The sequence below is a fragment of the Dromiciops gliroides genome, chromosome 3 (genome assembly GCF_019393635.1).
Source record: "Dromiciops gliroides isolate mDroGli1 chromosome 3, mDroGli1.pri, whole genome shotgun sequence".
In the NCBI taxonomy this organism is placed as follows: Eukaryota; Metazoa; Chordata; class Mammalia; order Microbiotheria; family Microbiotheriidae; genus Dromiciops; species Dromiciops gliroides.
This window is the reverse complement of record NC_057863.1, coordinates 606702655-606725842: the sequence shown is the minus strand read 5'-3', so window position 1 is coordinate 606725842 and position 23188 is coordinate 606702655. Positions and strand designations below refer to the sequence as shown.

General features: G+C 48.5%; 1 protein-coding gene across 1 annotated transcript in view; it reads left to right on the top strand.

Moving 5' to 3' along the window:
* Positions 1–18484, top strand: part of EXTL1 (exostosin like glycosyltransferase 1) — a 28015-nt gene extending 9531 nt beyond the window's left edge. The window contains exons 2-11 of the mRNA XM_043998065.1: positions 1539–1632; positions 2759–2866; positions 4887–5006; positions 5721–5853; positions 8008–8114; positions 9211–9306; positions 11747–11833; positions 12986–13146; positions 15199–15355; positions 16490–18484. Coding sequence (XP_043854000.1) covers positions 1539–1632; positions 2759–2866; positions 4887–5006; positions 5721–5853; positions 8008–8114; positions 9211–9306; positions 11747–11833; positions 12986–13146; positions 15199–15355; positions 16490–16651 — 1225 coding nt within the window. The 3' untranslated portion in view covers positions 16652–18484. The remainder of the gene's footprint in view (positions 1–1538; positions 1633–2758; positions 2867–4886; positions 5007–5720; positions 5854–8007; positions 8115–9210; positions 9307–11746; positions 11834–12985; positions 13147–15198; positions 15356–16489) is intronic.
* Positions 18485–23188: the final 4704 nt, after the last annotated feature.

Below are 23188 nucleotides of genomic sequence, written 5' to 3'. Positions count from 1 at the left end.
TAGGTGGCAAAGTGGATAGAGCACTGATCCTGGATTCAGGAGGACCTGAGTTCAAATACGGGCTCAGACACTTGATACTTACTAGCTGTGTGACCCTAGTTAAGTCACTTAACCCCAATTGCCTCACAAAAAAAGAAAGAAAGAAGAACACTGGCTTTAGAATCAGAGGAACTGAGTTCAAATTCTGACTCAGCTATATGCTAGCTAGGTAACTTTTGGCAAGTTAACCTCTGGCCCTGAGTTTCCTTCTCTATAAAGTGAAACGATTAGAATAAGATGTTCTCTAAGCTCCCTTCCAACTCCAAATTCTATGATTTGACATTCGCTGGCTGTGTAACTTTAGACTAGTCACTACTTTTCTCTGAGCCTTGGTTTCTTCATCTATGAAATGGGGATAATGGTCCTTGAAATACATGCTTCACAGTGATTGAGAAAATATGACTCTCTAAGCCTTAAAGCACCGTAGAAATGGTGGCTTTCTTTAGTTCTTGGGAAACTGGGGGAGGTGTTTGTGGTGAGAGTAGAAGCCTGGAGCTGTTAGTTGATTTCCATACTCAGCTGTGTGCAGGGTGAAGTTGGAGAGAGCTTGTCCCTAGGGTTCACTCAAAGGAATATAGTTCTCAAAGCCCAGCCCAGCTATTCTCTGGTCTTTGGGGACAACTCAACCCAAGGCATCCTGAGTGATTCACCTCACCTGTTTCCATTAGTCTGCTTGGTGTTGACAGTCCACCCTGGCCAATGGTGTCCAGAGTTTCTGGCATTTCCCTGGATTCCTACGTAACTCCCAAGTGTTCATCTCAGACCTTCTAGGTTGGAGATGCAGAGGTCAGGGGAGGGCAGGCACTGGGTGGGGTTGTCTGTCCATACACACACACACACACACACACACACACACCCTTGTGGCATATGTAGCCCAGGAAACAGAGTGGGCCTGTGTAGGCAACACAGGCTTCCTGTGTGGTTGCTGGGGCGAGGGATAGGCAAGGGTTGGGGGTGGGTGGGAATGTACCCTCAGTCTCCATACAGAAAGGCCTTTCATAGGTTTAGGCCACTGAGGAGTGGGTGAGACAAGGGCTGGACTTGGGGATTAGAGATGATTACTTAGGTGAAGGGTCTGTGTGTGTGTGTGTGTGTGTGTGTAGTTATGTGTGTGTATGGGGAGTGTGGTTGTCTGTAAGTCAGTGTGTGCTTGGGTGCTTGTGTTTGTGCATTGTGGTATGTCTGTGCATGTTTGTGGCAGCATATGGTGGGCTGCCTCTGTGTGTGTGTGTGTGTGTGTGTGTGTGTGTGTGTGTGTGTGTGTGCTCTACTCTCTATGCTCATATCTTTCAGTCTGACTACAGTAAGAGTCTCCCAGTGTGATGGTCCTCGGTTGGGTTGTAGAGTTCAGATGTCATAAGCCCTTTCCTGAGCATTGCCTGTTGCTTCAGGGGAGACAGAAGGTCCTCTGTGTGTGGCTCTCTGGGGGCCTGTTTTTTTTGGTGGGGACGGGCTGAGGAGAAAGGCTACCTTAGAAACACTCAGTGTCTGTCCCTTAGGTCTGAGGATCAGAAACGCCTGCACAATTCCACCTTCTGTTTCATTCCCCCGAACTGCCGTCTGGTCTCCCTCCACCTCCTCCAGGCCCTGAAGGTACCGTGGTGTTCCCTTTCTCCAGCTTAGCCTCTTTCCTCCCCCTGTTCCGGGCTCTGTCTTTTGCTCCCTCCACCCCCACCCCCAGCAGCTTCCAGAGCTGACCCCTTAATGCATCACGTGCTCAGTAGCATCCAACGGTGTGGCCTGGTATCTCCCCAAAGCCATGGCCTTCTTGGACTGGGCTAATCAACGCAGCATCCAGTCTCGGGGAGCCAACAGTCCTGCTGACCTCTGCTCTGGCCAGCCCACATCTGGAGTCTTGGGTTCTGGGGCTAAACAGAAAAGCCTTCAGGGGAGAGGACTGGCAAACATGTCTGATGAAGATTGGATGAGGGAGCCTGGAACATTCAGCCAAAGAGAAGGCTTAGCAAAGGGGAGGAGGGATGGGAGTTGTACTGCTGGACCCCAGAGAGCAGAACTAGGAGCTAGGGAGGAGATGCAGGTGGTGGCAGCTCTCATCCCAATGGACAAAAAAACCCAACCAAACTGCTAACAAGTAGGGTTGCCTTTGGAGGGGTAGTGAGTTCCCTGTCACTGAAGATCTCCAAGCACAGCCTAGGTCATGACTTGTTGGTGATCCTAGGATTTAAAGCCATAACAGGTCTTAGAGGCCAGCACAGGCATTTTACAGATGAGGAAACAGATCCCAGAGAAGTTTGGTAACTTAGCCAAGGTCATAGCCAGTTAGTAGCTGAGTTAGGACCACAGTCTGAGTCTCCTGGTGTCAGGCTCTATGCTCCTCCCCTTGCTTGTTGCTTTCTGAAGAACCTTCTCACTGATATTTGAGTGTCTGGCTGTAGGCTGAGGCTAGACCTGAAAAAACCCTGAACCCTGGAAAAGACTGGGCTTCTGAAGGCACTGACCAGCCTCCCTCATGTCCAGGGGCATTTTAAATCTGTTCAATGGAGCTACAGGATGCTCTGGAGGAATCTTGGCCCAAATTTTAAAGCCCCTTCCCTCTTATCCTTGTCCTGTGATTAAAGACACTGCAGCTGAAGTCTCTTCATGGCCTACCCTGCCCCTTTCTCCTCTCTGACACCATCAACAGGGATATAAGGAGGCTGTGGTCTAAGAGTCCAGACCTTTCCTTGCTAACATCTGCCCTTCCTGGTTTCCTTTCCAGGCGGGATGTATCCCTGTGTTACTGAGCAGGGGCTGGGAGCTCCCCTTCTCTGAGGTCATTGACTGGGGCACCGCCGCCATCATCATTGATGAGAGACACCTGCTTCAGGTAAAGGGGAGATTAGGGCTGGGATAGCCTGGCTTCCCCAGAGACATGGGAGACCCAAGCAACCCGACTCAGAGGCTGATGACCCTCCCCCATAACTATGTTCCAAGAACATCAGATATTGGGGAAGGGTCTTAACATGGATTAGCCGGGGTCTGCTCTGCCCCAGAGAGCAGAACCTGGAGCAAGGAGCACAGGTTGCAAAGACACAAGTTTAGGCTTGATATGAGGAAACAACTTTGTCAAACTCAGAGCTGCCCCGAAGAGGGATGGACACCTTCATGAAGCGCCAGCTCCTCTGCCCACCAAGCAAAAGCTGAAGGGCCATTGGTAAGGGGTGTTGTAGGAGGGATTATCCGGGAGCTAAAGGTTAGACTTGGTGACCTCTTGGGTCCTGTGATTGTGTTTGACAGTGGACAAGTCATTTCCCTTCCCTCTGCGGCACTTTCCTCATCTCTGAAATGAGGCCATTGGAGAACCAAGGTGCCAGGGCTAACCTAATGTGGTTCAGTTACTTCTCAGGGATCTGAGCTAATGGAGGGATATACTGGCATGGATAAGAGAAAATCATAGATCATGATTATTTTAGGCTGAATTGGAAATGGGACCATTTTGGCAGGCAGCATTCCTACTAATTCTGGGTATCCCTGTATGATCACAGACCACAAAAAGTCAGAGGTGGGAGGGCCCTTAGAACAGGGAATGTCAGAGCTAGGAGAGCCCCTTAGGCCAAAGAATGTCAGAGCTGGGAGGGGCCTTAGAACCAGAATGTCAGAGTTGGGAGGGTCCTTGGAACAGGGAATGTTAAATTTGAAAAAGAATTTAGGGGGCAGCTAGGTGGTGCAGTGGATAGAGCACTGGCCCTGGAGTCAGGAGTACCTGAGTTCAAATCCGGCCTCACACACTTAACACTTACTAGCTGTGTGACCCTGGGCAAGTCACTTAACCCCATTTGCCTCACTAAAAAAAAAAAAAAATTAAAAAAAAAAAAGAAAAAGAATTTAGAAGGGGGCAGCTAGGTGTCAAAGTGGATAAAGCACCGGCCCTGGATTCAGGAGGACCTGAGTTCAGATCTGGCCTCAGACACTTGACACTAGCTTTGTGATCCTGGGCAAGTCACTTAACACTCATTGCCCCATTGCCCCCCCCCCAAAAAAAAAAAAAAGAAAAGAAAGAAGGAAAGAAAAGAAGAACAAATGTCAGACTTGGGAGGGACCTTAGAACACAGGATATCAGAGCTGGGAGGGCCCTTAGAATACAGGATGTCAGAGATAACAGGGCCCTTAGAACACAGAATGTCAGACCTGGGAGGGTCCTTGGAACAGGGAATGTTAAATTTGAAAAAGAACTTAGAAGAACAAATGTCAGACCTGGAAGGGTCCTTAGAACATAGAACATCAGAACTGGAGCAGTACAGGACTAGGAATCAAGAACCTTACTTTCTAATTCTGACTCTGCCATATACTAGCTGTTATGACCTTAGGAAAATCACTTAGCCTCTCTGGCCTTCAGTTTCCTCATTTGTAAAATGAGAATAATAATACTTCTGTTCCCTATCTCAAGAGGCAACTATAAGGAAAAAACTTTGCACACCTTAAGCCTCTATACAACCAGGAATTCTTATTATTTATGATATTATATATATATTTTGGAGATGGAAAAGGCCTTAGAAATCGTTACTCAATTTTATACACAAGGAAACGGAGGGCCCAAAACAGGAAGCAAATGTTAAAACGTACTTAGTTTTCCTAAGTTATGGGGGCTGACACAAGGGTCTGGGAATGGACTGGAGCAGGTTGAGAAGGGAAGAGAAACCAGACTAGCACTTGGCGTTGGATGTAGAGTGTCAAGACACTGGAGAGCTAGCCCTGAGATGCATCACTGCCCCTCAATCTCTCCCCTGCTGAGCCCTTTGAGCCAGAGAGCTGTGATTGATGACAACGTGTCAGAGATGGACCTGGGCCCAGACCCCAACCTAGATCCCAGCCTGTCCTTTCTTGAGTTTCTCTGTGTTCTCCCTCAGATCAAGTCAGCTCTCCAAGGACTGCCCCCTGCCCGGATCCTCGCTCTCCGCCAGCAGACCCAGTTCCTGTGGGATGCCTACTTTTCTTCAGTGGAGAAGATTGTCCACACCACACTGGAGGTGAGGCCAGGCCCCGGCAGGGGCAGGCTGGTGTGTGTGGGGGGTTCCTGTCCTGTAGCTCTCCCTCTTGTAGCCTGGCAGTGGTTGGGGGCAGCGCAGCTCTCACCCCCTTTTCAGGCTATAGAGGGTGCTATGAGGCACCAATCAGATTCTTTGAAAATGTTCATCCTTAGGTTATTGTAAGAAGTTATTATCTAAACATCACCATAACATATAAACGACCTGTTCTCCTTGGTCAATTCTTTTTTCTCCTCTCTGATATCTCTCTTCAGGGAAAAAACCCACGCTAGGACTCTGACACAGGCAGATCCTGGGCAAGTTCTTGGTTCCTGAGGCTATCTAGCCTGCTACCCAGTCTGCATTGGGTTCATCTACACTGGGGAGGGGGGGAGTTTCCTCACTGGCTGATTCCTTTACTGATAAAATCACAGATCTCATTAAAAAACAAAAATGAAACCGAAAACCCCATGGGTAGTCAGCAGCAGCAGCAGCAGAGCCAGAATTTAAAACCCTTTCTCAGCCAGACTCTGACAATTGCTAGCTGTATTACCTTGGGGAAATGACTTCACTTTTCTGAAGCCCCGAGACCTCATGTTTAAAAGGAGGCCTCTATTCCTCCCCCTGCCTGCCCCTCACAGGGTGGTCTAGAGAGAAGGGCGCTTTGTAAGCTTAATGGTCCTAAAGAAATGAGCATTCCACTGATTTCCCCTGCAGATCATCAGAGACCGGATCTTTAGAGCAGCCTCAAGGCCCTGGCTGCTGTGGAATACTCCTCCTGGGGGGCTCCTGGCCCTGCCCACCTTCTCCACACATTTGAGAGACTTCCCCTTTTACCATCTGCAACATGGTATGTGCCCCCACCCCAGGACTGGACCCCTGTGGGCCCTCTCTGCCCCAATCAGAGGTCAAGCCCCAACCATAAGGACTCCACAGAGATCCTCCCCCCTCCATAGGGCCCACAATGATTATGCCCAAGTTGCCCTGATCCAAAGGCCTTCACAAACAGCAAAACCATGGTGGGAAAGGGGAAAGTATGTAGGCTTAAGAGTCAGTGTGCCTAGGTTAAAATCCCAGCTCTACCAATTACTCTGTATATAGACACCTTGGGCAAGCCACTCTTCTGGGCCTGTTTCCTCATCTGTGAAATGTCGGGGCTGGACCAGAGCCTAGCTTCTTATACTGTGGGTCTCATCCCTATATGGAGTCATATAACTGAATGTGGGGGGTCACAAAGAATTTGGCAATAGTAAAAGGTTATGTATAACTATTTTATATGCCTATATACTTGGGGTCACATACAAATTTCTTGGGCAAAAAGGGGTCACGAGTGGAAAAAGTTTAAGAAGCCCTGGACTAGAGGCCTCTGAAGTCCCTTCTAGTTCTAAATTTCTGATTCTATGACTCCCTTCCCACCTCAGGGACTACCCTCATAGAGGTAGCAATAATAATAATAGTAATAGTAGGGGCAGCTAGATGGCGCAGTGGATAAAGCAGCAGCCCTGTATTCAGGAGTACCTGAGTTCAAATCCAGCCTCAGACACTTGACACTTACTAGCTGTGTGACCCTGGGCAAGTCACTTAACCCCAATTGCCTGAACAAAACAAAACAAAAAAACAAACAAAAAACCAAAACAAAATAGTAATAGTAATAATAATAATAAACGAGGAGGAGAATGGTCATTTCATTTCCTTTTTTTTTTTTTTTTTTTTAGGCAATGGGGGTTAAGTGACTTGCCCAGGGTCACACAGCTAGTAAGTGTCAAGTGTCTGAGGCCGGATTTGAACTCAGGTACTCCTGAATCCAGGGCCGGTGCTTTAACCACTGCGCCATCTAGCTGCCCCTAGAGAATGGTCATTTCTATTAATTAATTTCAATTAATTCAATTAATACACTTGGAGTCAGGAAGACCTTAGTTTGAATCCTGCCTCGGACACTTACTTGCATTGTAACCCTGACTAGATCACTTCCTTCCCTGAATCTCAGTTTTCTCATCTGTTAAATGAGGAAAACAACTGCCCTCATCTCACAGGGTTATTATGAGGCTCAGATAACATGATATATGGAAACTGCTTTGCAAAAACCTTAGAGTGATATGTAAATGTGGACCATTATTGTTACTCTGTAGTACTCCGACAATATTTTAAAAATTCTCTCCTCACCAGGACAGACCCTGTATCATGGTGATTTTTATGATGATTTTCATGTTACAAAGGAAACCCTATAGAGACCCAGGATCCCAGAGAGAGACCATTCACACACACACACACACACACACACACACACACACACACACACACGCGCGCGCGCGCACACGCGCACACGCGCACACACGCACACACACATACATTCCCACTCCCACCACCCCTGCCAGCTAGGTCCCACAGAAACCATTTTCTTCCTGATAACTTCTAATCTGTGTGACCCTATGCAAGTCATTCCATAAGAAATTATTATTATTATTAATTATTATTATTAGCAGCTGACATTTATAAAACTTTAAGGCTTTCAGAATGCTTACACACTGTATCATTTGCTCCTCATGACCCCGTTAGATAATTAAAGCAGGCATTATCCTCATTTCACCAATAAAGAAGTTGAGGATCAGAGAAGGCAAGTCCAGTAAGTTTCTGAAGCAGGATTCAGACCTAGGTCTCTCCTTAGGTTAGGTCCAGCATTTTTTGGAACATATTATGGGATTGGGTTTGACTTTTTCATAGTTCTAAATCCTCTATGCCCTTCCCCCTCTCCACCTTGGTACTGAGGACCCCACCAAAACGAATCCACCGACTAATCTCTAGGCAGGAAACTTCCCAATGTTCCCTTTTGGGAGCTACCTCCTAGCATCCCTCTGAGAGCATCATAGAGATCGACTCCTTAGCTCATCTCCATGGAGATGCCTCTGTCCCTCTGGGACCCATTCGTTCTCCACCAGCACTAACATCACCTCCCCTGAACCAAAGCTCCCTAACAGCATGTCTCCATCTCCATTCCACTCCACAGGCTCCAGTCCCTCTGGCAGATTCAGTGCCCTGATCTGGGTGGGGTCCCTGGACCAGCCCCCCCTGAAGCTGATCCAGGAGGTGGCAGGCTCCCAGCATTGTGCCCAGGTCTGCCTCTTCTCCAGCCGGGCTCATGGAGGGGAGAGGGAGGCTGGAAGGAGGCAGTGGAGGGTGTGATTAAAGAACCCCAGTGAGAGCTGAGAGATCACCCTCAAGGAGGTTCTCACTCCTGGGTGGGGGAGGAAGGGGAGACTTGAAGGCTCCATTCAGCCCCTGCCTTTGAGTGAAACAGCACAGCTCACAGAATGTCAGAGTTGGGATGGACTCGGAGGGCATCTCATGTTCCCTTGTACCAAAGCAAGAATTCCTTCTTTGTCATCCCCAACAACTGGTTTTACTGCTACTCAAAGACCAACAGTGACAGGGAACTCACTTCCTCCTTGGAGCATCCCAGCCTACCTTGAAGCAGCCCTAAATGTTTCTTTTTCAATAAAACTGACACTTAGGGGCAGCTAGATGGTGCAGTGGGTAGAGCACCGGCCCTGGATTCAGGAGTACCTGAGTTCAAATCCGGCCTTACACACTTAACACTTACTAGCTGTGTGACCCTGGGCAAGTCACTTAACCCCAATTGCCTCACTAAAAAAAACCAAAACAAAACAAAACAAAACTGATACCTGCCTCTTCTTACCCACATGTTCTAGTTTGTCAAGTGTCCCTCCTGAAATAGGTTAGGACTAAATCTTACAAAATACAACAGGGTCGTTCTCTTGGGACATTATCCCCTTCTCTCCCAGCTCTGACATCTGTGTTTGTGTAACTTTAGAAGAAAGCAATGATGCGAAAATCTAATTTTTAATGGCAACTGGAGGAAGAGAGGTTAAAGATAGAGAAAGGGTAACTGGTGGAAATGAGAGTAGTTGTTTATTAGCATCAGTTACTTCCAGATGTCATGTCATCAAATTTCAAGTCCATTTCTAGTTGGTTGTAGACTTGGCCATTGGGCAAAGAGCTGCTCTTATGAGTCAATAGACAGAAAGCTCACTCATTCATTGATGGTGATAAAGGTGACAGTGATGACGACGATGACGATACTGATAACAGTTCCTTCCCATCTGCCTAAGAGCCTAAGAGAGGCTCTGAAGTCCACCCCCCCAGCCCCAGTTCCTTTTCTCCCTCTCACCATCCCTCCTTTCTCTCATAGATTCTGGTCCTCTGGAGTAATGACAGTCCTCCTCCAGCTCAGGGGAAGTGGCCCCAGACTACAGTGCCCCTGACAGTCATTGAAGGGAGGAAGAAGGTAAAGGGAGACTGGAAGACAAAGAAGGTAGAAGGGGGACCCTCCTTCTAATTCCTGCCCTCAACCAGTTTGTCCATTTATTGATTCAAGACTTATTAAGTACCCAGGAAAGGGGAAAAACAATTATTAAGCACCTACTGTGTGCCAGGTACTAACTATGCTAAAAGCTTTATAAGTATCATCTTTGATCCTCACAACAACCCTTTGAGGTAGGTGCTGTTTTATCCCTCATTTTATTTTATTTTATTTCTGGGCCAATGAAGGTTAAGTGACTTGCCCAGGGTCACACAAGTGGTGTCAAGTGTCTGAGGCTGGATTTGAACTCAGGTCCTCCTGAATCCAAGGCCAGTGCTTTATCCACTGCGCCACCTAGCTGCCTCCTATCCCTCATTTTATACTTGAAACTGAGACAAACAGAGGTTTAGTGACTTGCCCAGGAACACACAGCTAGTAAGTGTCTGCGGCTGGATTTGAACTCATGAAGATGAATCTTCCCAATTCCAAGCCCCAGTGCTCTATGCACTATGCTGCTACCTACCCAGCTGCCTACTAAGCATATTCATTCATCCAGCATCTTTTAAGCACCAGGGGAGTAGTAGGCCTGGCTGTGTAACTTGGCCCTAAGGGAGATGAAGAAATAAGATGGGGCGGTTAGGTGATGCAGTAGATAAAGCACTGGCCTTGGATTCAGGAGGACCTGAGTTCAAATCCAGCCTCAGATACTTGTCACTTACTAGCTGTGTAACCTTGGGAAAGTCACTTAACCCTCATCGCCCCCCCACACTCAAAAAAATTAAAAAAAAAAAAGAAAGAAAGAAGACACTTTCCCTGCCCTATTGGAGCTCACAGTCTAAGGGAAAGGACAACATGCAAACAATTGTGTACACACATCACATACGTGGCATAATCGGGGGGCAATCCAGAGGGAAGTGTTGAGGGGCACTAGGAAAGACTTCCTGTAGAAGGCGGCATTTGAATTGAAACTTGAAGGAAGCCACATAAGGAACCCAGGAGGTCAAGATGGGGACGGAAAGTATTCCAGGTATGGCAGATGGTGAAATGAAAAGGCCCAGAGCCAGGAGATGGAGAAGCCGGAGCCGCCAAGAGCCCAGTTACTGGATCACGGGTTCCATGTTGGGGAGGAAGTACGCCAGAAGACTTGTTGGGCAGAAAAGAGCCTGGCTGGACGGGGCTTTAAAAGCCAGACAAAGGCCTTTGTATTGAGCCTGGAAGTAATGTTTACTTTAAGTATACACTCAAGTATACTGAGTAGGAGGGCTGGCAGGGTGAGACCTTTAGAAAGATCCCTTTGATAGCTGAGTGAAGGATGGACTGAAGTGGGGAGAGGTGTGAGGCAGGGAGAGCAACCACCAGATTAATCTGTCCGTGGAATGTTGATCAATTAAGACAAAACACACCAAGTGTTCTCTGGTACCTGAATTGAGCCCACCCTTGGACCTGCAGAAATTGGATGGTGAGATTAATGAAGTGCGAGGTCGCGGCAGCTAGGTGGCGGTGGATAAAGCACAGGCCCTGGATTCAAGAGTTCAAGTCCAGCCTCAGACACTTGACACTAGCTGTGTGACCCTAGGCAAGTCACTTAACCCTCATTGCCCCGCAAAAAACAAAAACAAAAACTCATTTCAAATGAAGTGCAAGGTCTTGGGGTGTAATAGGTTGTATGAATTCTGGGAAGACAGATGGGAAAGAGGCCTATCCTGGAAGCGGTGGACAGCATGGCCGAGTGGGGAGAGCATTGGACTGGGAGTGGGGACACCTGGGTTCCAGGCCCAGCTCTGATATTAGCTGTGTGACCTCAGGCAAATCCTTTTACCTCTGGGTCTCAAAATTCTCATCTGTGTATAATAGGAAGGAATTGGCCTAGTTCTACAAGGCATGATGGTACTGTGGAAAGAACATTGGATTCAGAGTTAGAAGATATGAGTTCAAGGGGGCAGCTAGGTGGCGCAGTGAATAGAGCACCAGCCCTGGAGTCAGGAGTACTTGAGTTCAAATCCAGCCTTAGACACTTAACACTTACTAGCTGTGTGACCCTGGGCAAGTCACTTAACCCCAATTGCCTCACGAAAAAAAAAAAAGAAGAAGAAGAAGATATGAGTTCAAATCCTGCCTCTGATGCTTACTTCCTACCTTATCTCGGGCAAATCATTTAACTTCCCTGGGCCTCAGTTTCCCTATCTGTAAAATGAGGGGATTGGAGCTGATGGCCCCTGAGGTCCCTTCCAGTTCTAAATCCGTAATCTTCTGATCTCTGATCCTATAAAGTACCTTTCAGAAATAGTCCAAGGGAGTTCCAGCAGGCAGGAATCAGGGCAGAGGGAAGAAAGGTGATCAGGGTGGGCTTGGGACAGAGAGGGAGGGGCCTCCCACCCCTGCCTCTCCTCACAGGGGAGTGACTCCTATTTTCTTCCTGCTACAGAAGAGCGACCGCTTCTTCCCTTACAGCACCATTAGCACCGATGCCGTCCTCAGCCTGGATGCCCGCAGCAGCCTTTCAACCAGTGAGGTGAGCTCTGGGGGAGACTAGGGGACTGCAGGTCACGCTTAGCATCCCCATCATGCTCAGTGCCACCGGGGGCCTGGGAGAATGGGGGGAGGGGGGCAGTGGAACTAGAGAAGGAAGAACATTAGACTGGGCATCTGGAGCTTCGGGTCTAGTCCCACCTCAGCCACTGAGTCACTGAGTGACTATAAGCAAGCCCCTTTTCTTCTCTGGTCTCCAGCTTCTCATTTGTATAAGAGGGATTGGATGGTGGGGAGGGAAGGACTACTAGATAATGAGCTCCAAAGTCCCTTCAAAGTCCAGGGTTCTGACATTTCATGTTCTAAGGGCCCTTCCAGCTCTGACATCCTGTGTTCTGCGGGCTCTGACATTTCATGTTCTAAGGGCCCTCCAGTTCTGACATCCTGTGTTCTAAGGGCCCTCCTGGCTCTGACATTCTGTGTTCTAAGGGACCTCACTACTCTGATATTCTGTGTTCTAAGGGCCCTCCCAGCTCTGACATTCAGTGTTCTAAGGGACCTTACTACTCTGATGTTCTGTGTTCTAAGGGCCCTCCCAGTTCTGACACCCTGTGTTCTAAGGGCCCTCCCAGCTCTGACACCCTGTGTTCTAAGGAGTCTTCCAGCTCTGACATTCTGTGTTCTAAGGGCTCTCCCAGCTCTGACAGTCTGTTCTAAGGACCCTTCTGCTCTGCAGTTCTATATTTTAAGGTCCCTTCTAGGCCTCACAAATAGCCTCTGGTTCTAAAGGACCTGAAGAAATCATGTAATCCCTTCCCCTGCTTCCAACACTTCCTCATAAATAACCAGCTCCCTCATTTAAAAATCTCTAGAAAAGGAGAATCTGGACCCTCTCTCAGTAAAACATTCTGGTTCTAGATAGCACATGGTTGCTTTTGTTTCATGTCCCCCATTAACCTGTGAGCTCCTTGAGAGAAGGGGCTGGTTTTTTGCCTTTCTTTGTATCACCAGAGCTCAGCATGGTGCTTGGCACATAATAGGTACTTTAATAAATATTTGTTGACTTGGTATTAATGGTTCTAAAAGTTCTTTCAGGAATCTAACCTGAAATGGACACATTTCATCTGCATCTGTATCAAAGGGAGCTCCCACTAGGCAAGTCCTTCTAAGAGTCTCACTGCAATTCCTCCCACAGGTAGACTTTGCCTTTGTGGTGTGGCAGAGCTTCCCAGAACGCATTGTGGGTTTCCAAACCCGGAGCCACTTTTGGGATGAAGCCAAGGGCTCCTGGGGCTACACAGACCAGAGGCCCAATGAGTTCTCAGTGGTCCTCACAGCTGCTGCCTTCTACCACAGGTACTTCCCCAGGAGACAAAAGGTCTGTGGAGCCTCCCCCAGAATACACCAGGGCATTCAAGTGGGACGTGTTACTATCTGTTTTTGTTTTTTTGGGAGCGGTGGGAGGGACCTGTTACAATCTAAGGAATCTCAGGCTCAGGTAGCATTTGGAGCTAGAAAGAGTATCAGATGCTAGAAAGCAGAATGGCAGGGCTGGAAAGGGGACTTAAGGGTCACGTAGTCCAATTAAGGCAAGTGAGGTAAAAGGACTTTTTCAAGGTCCTAGAGGTCTGAAGTGGCATAGCTGGTTTTTGAACCCAGATCTTCTGACCTAAGTGGCAAGACTAATGGAGGTGACCCCTGGTAGGGGGAGAGAGGGAAAGGGAGACACAGTGGGGGAGAAAGGGGGGAAGTACAGAGAGGGTGGGAGGGAGGGAGAGACAGAGACAGAGGAGAGAAACAGGGAGAGAAAAGAGAGAGAGACACACACACACACACACACACACATACACACACAGATCCTTTCTTCTTATGATAAAATATAGAGTGTTGGCTTTGGCTCTGGAGCAGGAGTACTTGGATTCAGATCCTGTCACTGATACTAAATTGTGACCCTGAACAAATCCATTCACCATCCTGGGCCTCAGTTTCCTCATCTGTAAAATGATAGGGTTGGACTAGATGACCTGGAAGGTCTCCTCCTGCTCTCCTTCTTTTCATCTGTTTTTCAGAAGCCTCGGAGGCTGGGGGCGGGAGGGGGGAGGGAGTACACTGTCTGCTGCCTCCGTTGCTATGGAGACACTCAGCTAGGAGGAAGGTTTTGCTTTTTGGACCATTGGGGTTTTCACCAGGGAATGGGGTTCGATGGTCAGGAGGAGCAGGACCGTGCCAAGACTATGGCCAGTGTGGCCCCAGCCGAAGGCTAAGTGCCTGACCTGGAGGGGCGGCTCTGGGGTGGCGGAAGCTGGGTCCAGGAGAGCTCCATGGGGCTGTGTTTTCACTCACAGAAACATTTCAAGCAGCTCCAGCCCTTACCCATAGGCCATGTTTATTTTATGCGGTAGGGAGTGTTCAGAAAGCTCTTTGAGCACATTGAATCCTGCTTTAAATGCATGAAGGGAGTTGGGTGGTGAATCATAGAGCCAAGAGTTGCCCCCAGTTCACCTTTTGTATAAATCTGGTGTTTTCCATACCAGCTTTGCATAAAGTGAGGCACACCCTAAGATTCACATCCCATCAGTTTACCTAATGAGGCGTCCTGGCTAGAATGCTTCAGAGAGCTGCCCTGGCCAAAGCACAGCTTCGCTCTTGGACAGATTGCCCTTCCTGACTGCAGAGCTCAGAGGCCACATCCCCTGGAGACTAATGGGGAAGCGGTGGGAAAGACCAGATGGTCAGGGAATTGAGCCAATGGCCTGGGGCTTCCCAATCTACTTTCCCTCTTCAGGGTCACAGCTCTCTTTGGAAAATTAGGAGATTGGATTGATGATCTCTAAGGCCCCTCCCAGCTCTGCCATTCCATGTTCTAAGGGCCCTCCCAGCTTTGACATTCTGGGTTCTAAGGGCCCTCCCAGCTCTGGCATCCTGTGTTCTAAGGCCCTCCCAGCTCTGCCATTCTATGCTCTAAGGGCCCTCCCAGTTCTGACATTCTGGATTCTAAGGCCCCTCCCAGTTCTGACATCCTGTGTTCTAAAGCCCTCCCACCTGTGACATACCATGTTCTAAGGGCCCTCCCAGCTCTAACATTCTGTATTCTAAGGCCCCTCCCAGCTCTGACATTCCATGTTCTAAGGCCCTCCCAGCTCTGACATTCCATGTTCTAAGGGCCCTCCCAGCTCTGACATTCCATGCTCTAAGGGCCCTCCCAGCTCTGACATTCCATGTTCTAAGGCCCTCCCAGCTCTGACATTCCATGCTCTAAGGGCCCTCCCAGCTCTAACATTCTGTGTTCTAAGTCTCTCCCATCTCTGACATTCCATGTTTTATGGTTCATTTCAGCTCTGACATTCTATGTTCCAATAGTCCTCAGTGTTCTGAGACTCTATGACTTTGGTCTCTCCTCTTGCCCAGGTATTACCATGACCTCTTCACCCACTCCCTCCCTGCCCCACTGAGGGACCTTGTGGATGAAATCTCGGCCTGTGAAGATATCTTGATGAATTTCCTTGTGGCTGAAGTCACCAAGCTTCCCCCCATCAAAGTACCACAGCGAAAGCAGCTCCAGGAGGTACTGTCTCCACAGGTGGGGAACAGGGAGGAGGATACTGTTGAGGACCCTGGTGGTGGGAGAGAAAACTGGAGGGGGGAGGGGAGAGCTGGAGAAATCTAAAAGGGAATTAGAGCTTAAAAGTCAGGAGACCCAAGTAACAGAGCAATCATGGCCTTCACTTTGGAAGAGCAAGAGAGACACCCATTCACTAACACAGGCTGTGCAAGAGGGGCAGGTGGGAGGTTTTCTTCATTGGAATTCTCTGGCTTTGGGAAGATGATCTCATCCATTCCCCTGCTTCCAGGCATGGGAATATGTGGGAGTTGGCCTTCTGTTTTGACAACAGTTTAATCAGTGCCTTTGATAACAGCAGATCTGGCGTGCTTATTAAATTTGCAGGTGGCACAAAGCTGGGATGGATAGCTAATGCACTAGATGACACCAGACAGGCTACAGTATTGGCTTGAATCGAATTAGGTGAAATACAATAGCAGTAAATGTAAAGGCTTATATGAGGCTCAAAAAAAAATCAATTTCACAAGTACAAGATGTGGGGAGATATGGTTAGATAAGACCCTTGAGTTTTAGTGAACCATCTGAGTCAGAGGCAAGATCTTATTGACTTTTTTTTTGTGTGTGAGGCAATTGGGGTTAAGTGACTTGCCCAGGGTCACACAGCTAGTAAGTGTCAAGTGTCTGAGGCCGGATTTGAACTCAGGTCCTCCTGAATCCAGGGCTGGTGCTCTATCTACTGTGCCACCTAGCTGCCCAGAGGCAAGATCTTAAAATCATGGATTCAGACCTTATAGGCCATATAGTGAAAGCCCCACATTATACAGATAAGGAAACTGACTTGCCCAAGGTCACACAAACCATTTGACCCTAGGTCTTCTGGCTCCACATGTCATTGGGCTGAATTAAGAGAATGCAGTTGGACTGTCCACTCTTTGGTCTTCTCTTAATGTTTAAAGACTCCCCCTTCCCAAGAAGACACTTCCACTTCCATCCTCTGTTCTACCTTTTTTCTATGCTCAGAAGTTCTCTTTGATGTTCAATAGAAATCCTTTCTATTGAAGGGTTGGTTGGGGGGAGAATATGGAGACGAAAAGTCCACAGTGTGTCTTAACCCTGCTCTTTCCCTCCTCATTGCAGGGCTCCAGAGCAGAACAGCCCGCAAAGGACTGCATCAACAGGTTTGCCTCATGGTTTGGCCGCATGCCTCTGGTGCATTCACAGCTCCGCCTGGACCCTGTACTCTTCAAGGACCAGGTGTCTGTCCTACGCAAGAAGTATCGGCACTTGGAGAGACTTTAGGACCTGGGACATCATCCCCGGCTGAGCTTCCCAAACTTCCCCAAAACCCAGTGTGGTGAAAAAAGATTCAGACCAAGTGGGGTGAACTGGGCATTTTCTATGTGGAGGACCAGTAGGGAACATAGTGTGGATGGGTCATTGTAGTTTAAGAATCTGGGTTTGTGGGGCAGCTAGGTGGCGCAATGGATGGAGCACCAGCCCTGGATTTAGGAGATTCTGAGTTCAAATCTGGCATCAGACACTTGATACTTGCTAGCTGTGTGGCCTTGGACAAGTCACTTAACCCTCATTGCCCTTGAAAAAAAAAAAAGAATCTGGGTTTGTATCCTCTTCTACTTGCTACATGTGTGACCTGAGCAAGTCACTCAACCTCTTTGGGTCTCAGTTTCCTGGTCTGTAAAATAAGAGGGTTGTACAGGATGGCCTCTGAGGTCCCTCCCAGCTCTGACCATATGATCCTATTACCTATAAGGTCTCCCTTCCAGCCCTAATATTCAATGATCTAAAACCCTGGGACCTCCAGGGTACCTCCTTATTGCTTAGCCCATCTCAGCTGAGCTCATGGCTCCAGACATCTCACCCTTGTTTGAGGTGATTGGTAGGTGATTCCCAAGGTCTCCTGCACTAATCTTGGAGAAAGAGGAGTCTGATAGCTGGCTCCCAGAGGCTGATATCTGGATCAGAGTACCCAATTCCATTTATACTACAGAACCCTCCCCACCACCTCCCCACTCCCCAGGTTTTGAGCTACTCGATGGAATACCTTCTCTACAATCCTTCCTGGCCCCACTAGAGGGCAGCACCAGATCACCTGTGCCTGGGCTTCTTTCCTTGTCCTGGGCTCCCTTGGGCAGCTAGAGACCCGGAGAGCCAGGGAAGGTTGTGTTTTACCCCCCTCCCCCACCAGGAGTGGGACCAGGTAAACCTGAGCTGGGAGAGGAAAGGGGGGCAGATGTTGTCTGTTGGGGCTGGGGAGAATTAGAATCACCCTTCAGAAAATCACTCCGTATAACTTGTATGCCAAGTTGTAACTAGCCGAAACTGCCCGAGGCAAATGCAGGGGTGTGTGTGTTTTATGGGGAGTGGGTATGATCTACAGAAGCACTGAGGACAGTCCCACTGGGGCCTCAGCCTCTCTGGGAAGTGAGCCCTGGAGGAGGGTCTCCTTGGGGATGCTGGCTGAAAACATTTACACCCGGCCCATGGCCCTGCAGGACCATGAAGCAGATTGTGGGGACGGTGGTCACCTTGAGACAAAGTCCCATTCGCCCTGTGGCGGTGACCACTTGGCTTCCCTGTCTACAGTTTGTAAAGCCCATATGGCTGAGGAAGCTGTAGGACCTTCCTATTCCTTCTATTACAGACTGCTTCTCCCTTAGATCTGGGAAAGACCTTAGAGATCATCTCAAGCAAGGCTCTCATCTTAATATATGAGGAAACCGAGTCCAGGGAAGCGAGAGGGGTAGCAGTCAGAAGAACTGGATTCAAATTCCACCTCCCTGGGGCAGCTAGGTGGCGCAGTGGATAAAGCACCGGCCCTGGAGTCAGGAGGACCCAGTTCAAATTCGGCCTTAGACACTTGACACTTACTAGCTGTGTGACCCTGGGCAAGTCACTTAACCCTCATTGCCCTGCAAGAAAAACAAACAAAATCTGGCTCCAAGGCACAACCCTTTACTTCCTGGGCTTCCATTTCCTTATCTGTTAATGGGGCTGGGGAGGGGAGATGGACTCATCTCTCTGAGGTTCCATCCAGTTCTAAATCCTAGCTAGGGTGCTAAGAGTAGTCCTATAAATTAGCAACAGAACTTGTTATGGGGGAAATAGTGGAAGTTTGAGATAGGGGTTCTTAGTGATATGGGGGAAATGGGGTTGGGGTTGGGTAGGGGTTGGGGTTCTTAGGAATTCCTCTTTAAAGAATTACACCCTCTTGCGCACAAAACGTAGTTAGAATAAGGTGATAGTTTATTTAGGAGCAAGGGAAGGGAAGGGTGGGGGGAGGAAAACCATGAAAGAAATCCTTGGACTTTTCATGGGGAGATTTGGCATAAAGCACATGGCTCAGAGGTACCAAATCTCCTCGAACAGGAGACTGGAAGGTACTTTTATAGGGGACTGATGGGGGTGGCCCATCTGCCCGTGAAAAGTTCCTTTAGTGAGAGAGGACCATCCCCCACTGGTGGTAGCTGGGGGAATTGGGTGAGCAGTGGAGGACCATCCCCCACTGGTAGTGACTAAAGGAATTGGGTGAAGGGTGGCTACGGATCCCTCTTCAGAACGCCAAGGCCGCAGTCACACCCAAATTTATCTCCCCAGGGTAAGGGAGACCAGTATGTAGGGTAGGAATCCCAAGCTAGCTCAGTCCGATTTGGTTCCTCTAGGTGTTATCTGTCCTCTGGTTTAGTTTCTCAAGGAGAAGTTTCCTTGATGTGCCCCAGAGAATTTCTGGGGTGCTCTGCACCCCATGACATTAGGAATTTCTCTTTAAAGAATTACACCCTCCGGGGCAAGCTAGGTGGTACAGTGGATAAAGCACCGGCCCTGGATTCAGGAGGACCTGAGTTCAAATCCAACTCCAGACACTTGACATTTACTAGCTGTGTGACCCTGGGCAAGTCATTTAACCCTCATTGCCCCTCAAAAAAAAAGAATTACACCCTCTTGCACACAAATCCAATTAGAATAAACTAATAGTTTATTTAGGGTCTAGGGAAAGGAAACCAAGAGAGAAATCCTTGGACTTCTCATGGGGAGAAGGCACGGCACAGAGACATGGCTTTCTGAGGTACCTACCTCCCCGAGCAGAAGACAAGCAGATACTTTTATAGAGGACCACCGATGGTGGTCCAATGAGGTGATTGCCTGACTGTGGAAAGTTCCCTTATTGGGGGAGGACTATCCCCCACTGGTTGTGGCTGGGGGAAGTTGGGTGAGGGGTGGCTCCGGATCTCTCCAGCCATCTCTCCCCCTCACACCACAAAGGCAGCAGCCACACCTAATATTATCTCCCTGAGGGTTGAGGGAGACTGGAATGAAGGGTGGTGGTCCCAGAGCTAGCTCAGTTCAGATCTGATGCCGCTTATCTCTTTAGGTGTGTCTGTCCTTTGGTTTAGTTTCTCAAGGAGAAGGTTCTTTTGATTTACCCCCCAAAACTTCTGGGGTACCCAGGCCCATAACAGAACTCTTCCCTTTCAGGCCTCCTACCTCCCTGTCTGGTGAGATTTAAGCAAACTGGAGAGAGATTCTTGTTTCATCCAACTATCGGCATCTGATTAACGTATCCCCGACCTTGATCAGCTGCTGGGTCCCTGGACTATTTGGTCTAGCCTTGACCTAGTCCGGGAGGGATGAGCTTAAATTTCCTCATCCCATTTCACGCCCCACCCCACTTCATCACAGTTTTCCTGGGGTGGGGCTGCTGCAATCACTTTGGAAATAAAGGGGCCTAGGCTCTGCCTCATCTTGCCCAGGCTATAAATAAAATCCTCTAGCAGCTGTACCACCAGAAGCCTAGGGACTTGGGGGAGGGATGGTGCAAGGAGGTGGGGCTCTGGCGGGGCCTGGTGGTGGCGGTGGTGAAGGTAATGGAGGAAGAGGATGTGGCACATGGGGAGGGTGGTCCCTCCCTAAGTCCAGGGCGTCAGGTGTTTGGATGGATTCGGGAGCTTTGGAAACCCCCCCAGTGACCCAGCTCCAGGAACGAACTGTCCTCTGGGGTGCCTCCTGATTCACTTGGGACAGGATGACTCATGCTTCTCCCCAGAGCTGGGGGAGGAAGTAGCAGCTGGGGGCACTCAGTGAGGAATCCCTCCTCCCCTCCAAAAAGGGACCTAGGAGCCAAGAGCTCTGGCTCAGGTAGCCTGGATGAAAGTCAAGGACAGTTCAGAGCTGGTGAATGTAACCCAGGAAAAGGTTTGCTTGGCAATCCCTCGGGGCCTACTCAGGCATAGAGCACCTGGCCAGCCGGAGGGAACAGGTGGGAATAAGCAGAGGTGGAAGGACCAGTCTTTTACAGAGTCACAGCATCACAGAGTAGGGAAGGTCCTTCAAGATCTGAGTTCTAATCCTGCTCTGACACTCTAGGCAAGGCACTCAGTCTATTTGTTCATCTGTAAAATGGGGCTAGTAATAATATCTATCTCATGGGACGTTGTTAAGGTGATCAAATGAGAATATATATGTAAAGCACTTTGTAAACCTTAGCTCTCTAAATATTAGTTATCTACCAGCAGCTAGGAGAAAGTGGTGGATAGAGGGCTGGACAGGGAGTTGGGAAAATGAATTCAAATCCAGCCTGAGACACATATTAGCTGCCTGACTCTGGGTAAGTCACTTAAACTGTATCTGCCTCAGTTTCTTCATTTGTAAAACGGGGGCAATAATAATACCTACCACCCAGGGTTGTTTTGAGGCTCAAATGAAATGTTAGCTAGCTAGTAGTTGTAGCAAAAGCAGCAGCAGCAGTAGTAGTGGTGGTGGTGATGATTGTAGTAATAGTAACAATGGTAGTAGTAGTCCAATGCTCTCCTAAATCAATGGAATATCGTACTAGAAGGGCTCTTGGACATTATTCATCCTCAACCTGTCACTTTATAGATAAGGAAACTGAGGCTTAGAAAGAAGTAACTTCAGGAGGACCTGAGTTCAAATCTGGCCTCAGACATTTGACACTACGTGACCCTGGACAAGCCACTTAACTCTCATTGCCCCACAAAAATTAATTAATTAAACTTTTTTTTTTTAAAGGAAGAAATAAGTGACTTGGCTAAGATCACAAGGCTAGAGTGTGATATAGCCTGGACTTGAACTCTCTCCAGGGCTAGGCTCTTTCCCCTATGCCAGACTATAGTTTCTTGTGCAGCCTTTCTCTACCATCATGCCAAGAGCCTCAATACCTAAATAACGTATCTGGGATTTCAGTCATTTTTTCAGTCACATCCATCTTCATGACCCCATTTAAGGTTTCCTTGGCAAAGATATTGGAGTGGTTCGTCATTTCCTTCTCTAGTTCATTTTACAGATGAGGAAATTGAGGCAACCAGAGTCAAGGGACTTGCCCAAGGTCACACAGCTAGTAAGTGTCTGAGGCCAGACTTGAATTTGGGTCTTCCTGACTCCAGGCCTGACGCTCTATCCAGAGTGACCTAAGCTGCCCAAAATGATCTCTAGAGGAAGCCAATTGAGAGTAAAAGGACTCAACCACATCCTAAGAGGAGCCATTGGGATGGACCCGTTGGCAGCCGCCCCTTCAGGCCGGGCCCTCCCCTTGGTGAGGCCAATCCAAGGAGGCCCACTGAGCCATCAGGTGCTGATGGGTCACCATCCCAAAGCATGAACTCCCTCCCTGCAGGTCTGCAGGAGACGTGTGTCTGTGTCCCACAACAAGCCTGACCCCGTGCTATGTTTACGAAATGCTCTGGGAGTGTTTACAGACTTCATTTTGGCAGATGTCTGGGAGAACAACTGACTAGCCTGGGGAGTCACATTGCTGTGTGGAGGCTGAAGTTTGTGCCAGGCCCTGTGGGCAAGGAACTTTCCAAAGCCTAGGGGGCTCTAGTGGTTTGGTTTGGGGGATTGTTTTGTTTTTCGTTTTTTGAGGGGATCACATTATATAGACCAGCAGCATTAGACAAGGAGCTCCAAAGGATTCAATGCCTACTCTTGGTATCAGCTGTGGGACCATGAGCAAATCACAACCTCTCTGAATCTCAATTTTCTCATCAGTAAAATGGAGAAAAGGCTTGTTGTACCGACCTCCTTGGATCCTTGCTGGGCTACAGTGAGGTAATGGAAGGAAGGTGCTTTGCAAACTTTAAAGTACTTCATTGATGACAATTGTGTGGAGAGTCAGGGCCCTCTGGGATTTAGTACTTATAGGCCCTGAAAAATGTTCTGTTCCCAGGCTGCCTCTGAGTGACCCACTGTTATCTCCTACTGTGGTTGGCCCCACTCTACTGGGGCCATTGTGGAGGGATAGGGGTTTCCTGGTCATCAACACAGATGGGAAGGTAAATTAATAATAATAGTTTCTTGTTCAGTCATCTCAGTTATTTTTGACTTTTCATCATCCCATTTGGGGATTTCCTGGTAGAGATACCAGAGTGATTTGCCATTTCCTTCTCCAGCTCATTTTACAGATGAGGAAACTGAGGCAAAGAGGGGGAAGTGACTTTTCCAGGGTCACACAACTAAGTGTCTGAGGCGAGATTTGATGTCAGGTCTTCCTGACTCCAGGCCTGGACCTCAATCCACTGTGCCCCCAGCTGCCCCTAATAATAATGATAACTAACATTTATTTGGCTTTTTAAGGTTTACAAAATGCTTTACAAATATGATCCCACTTGACCTTCACAATAACCCTGGGCCATAATTATCCCCACTTTACTGATGAGGCAACTGAGTCAGACAGAAGTTAGGTGACTTGTCCAGGGTCACACAGCTACTGAGTGTCTAAGGTCATATTTGAACTCCAGTCTTCCTGCCACCTCTCTCCCCCAACCTGGTAGCCCATCCATTGTTCCACCTGGATACTTTCCT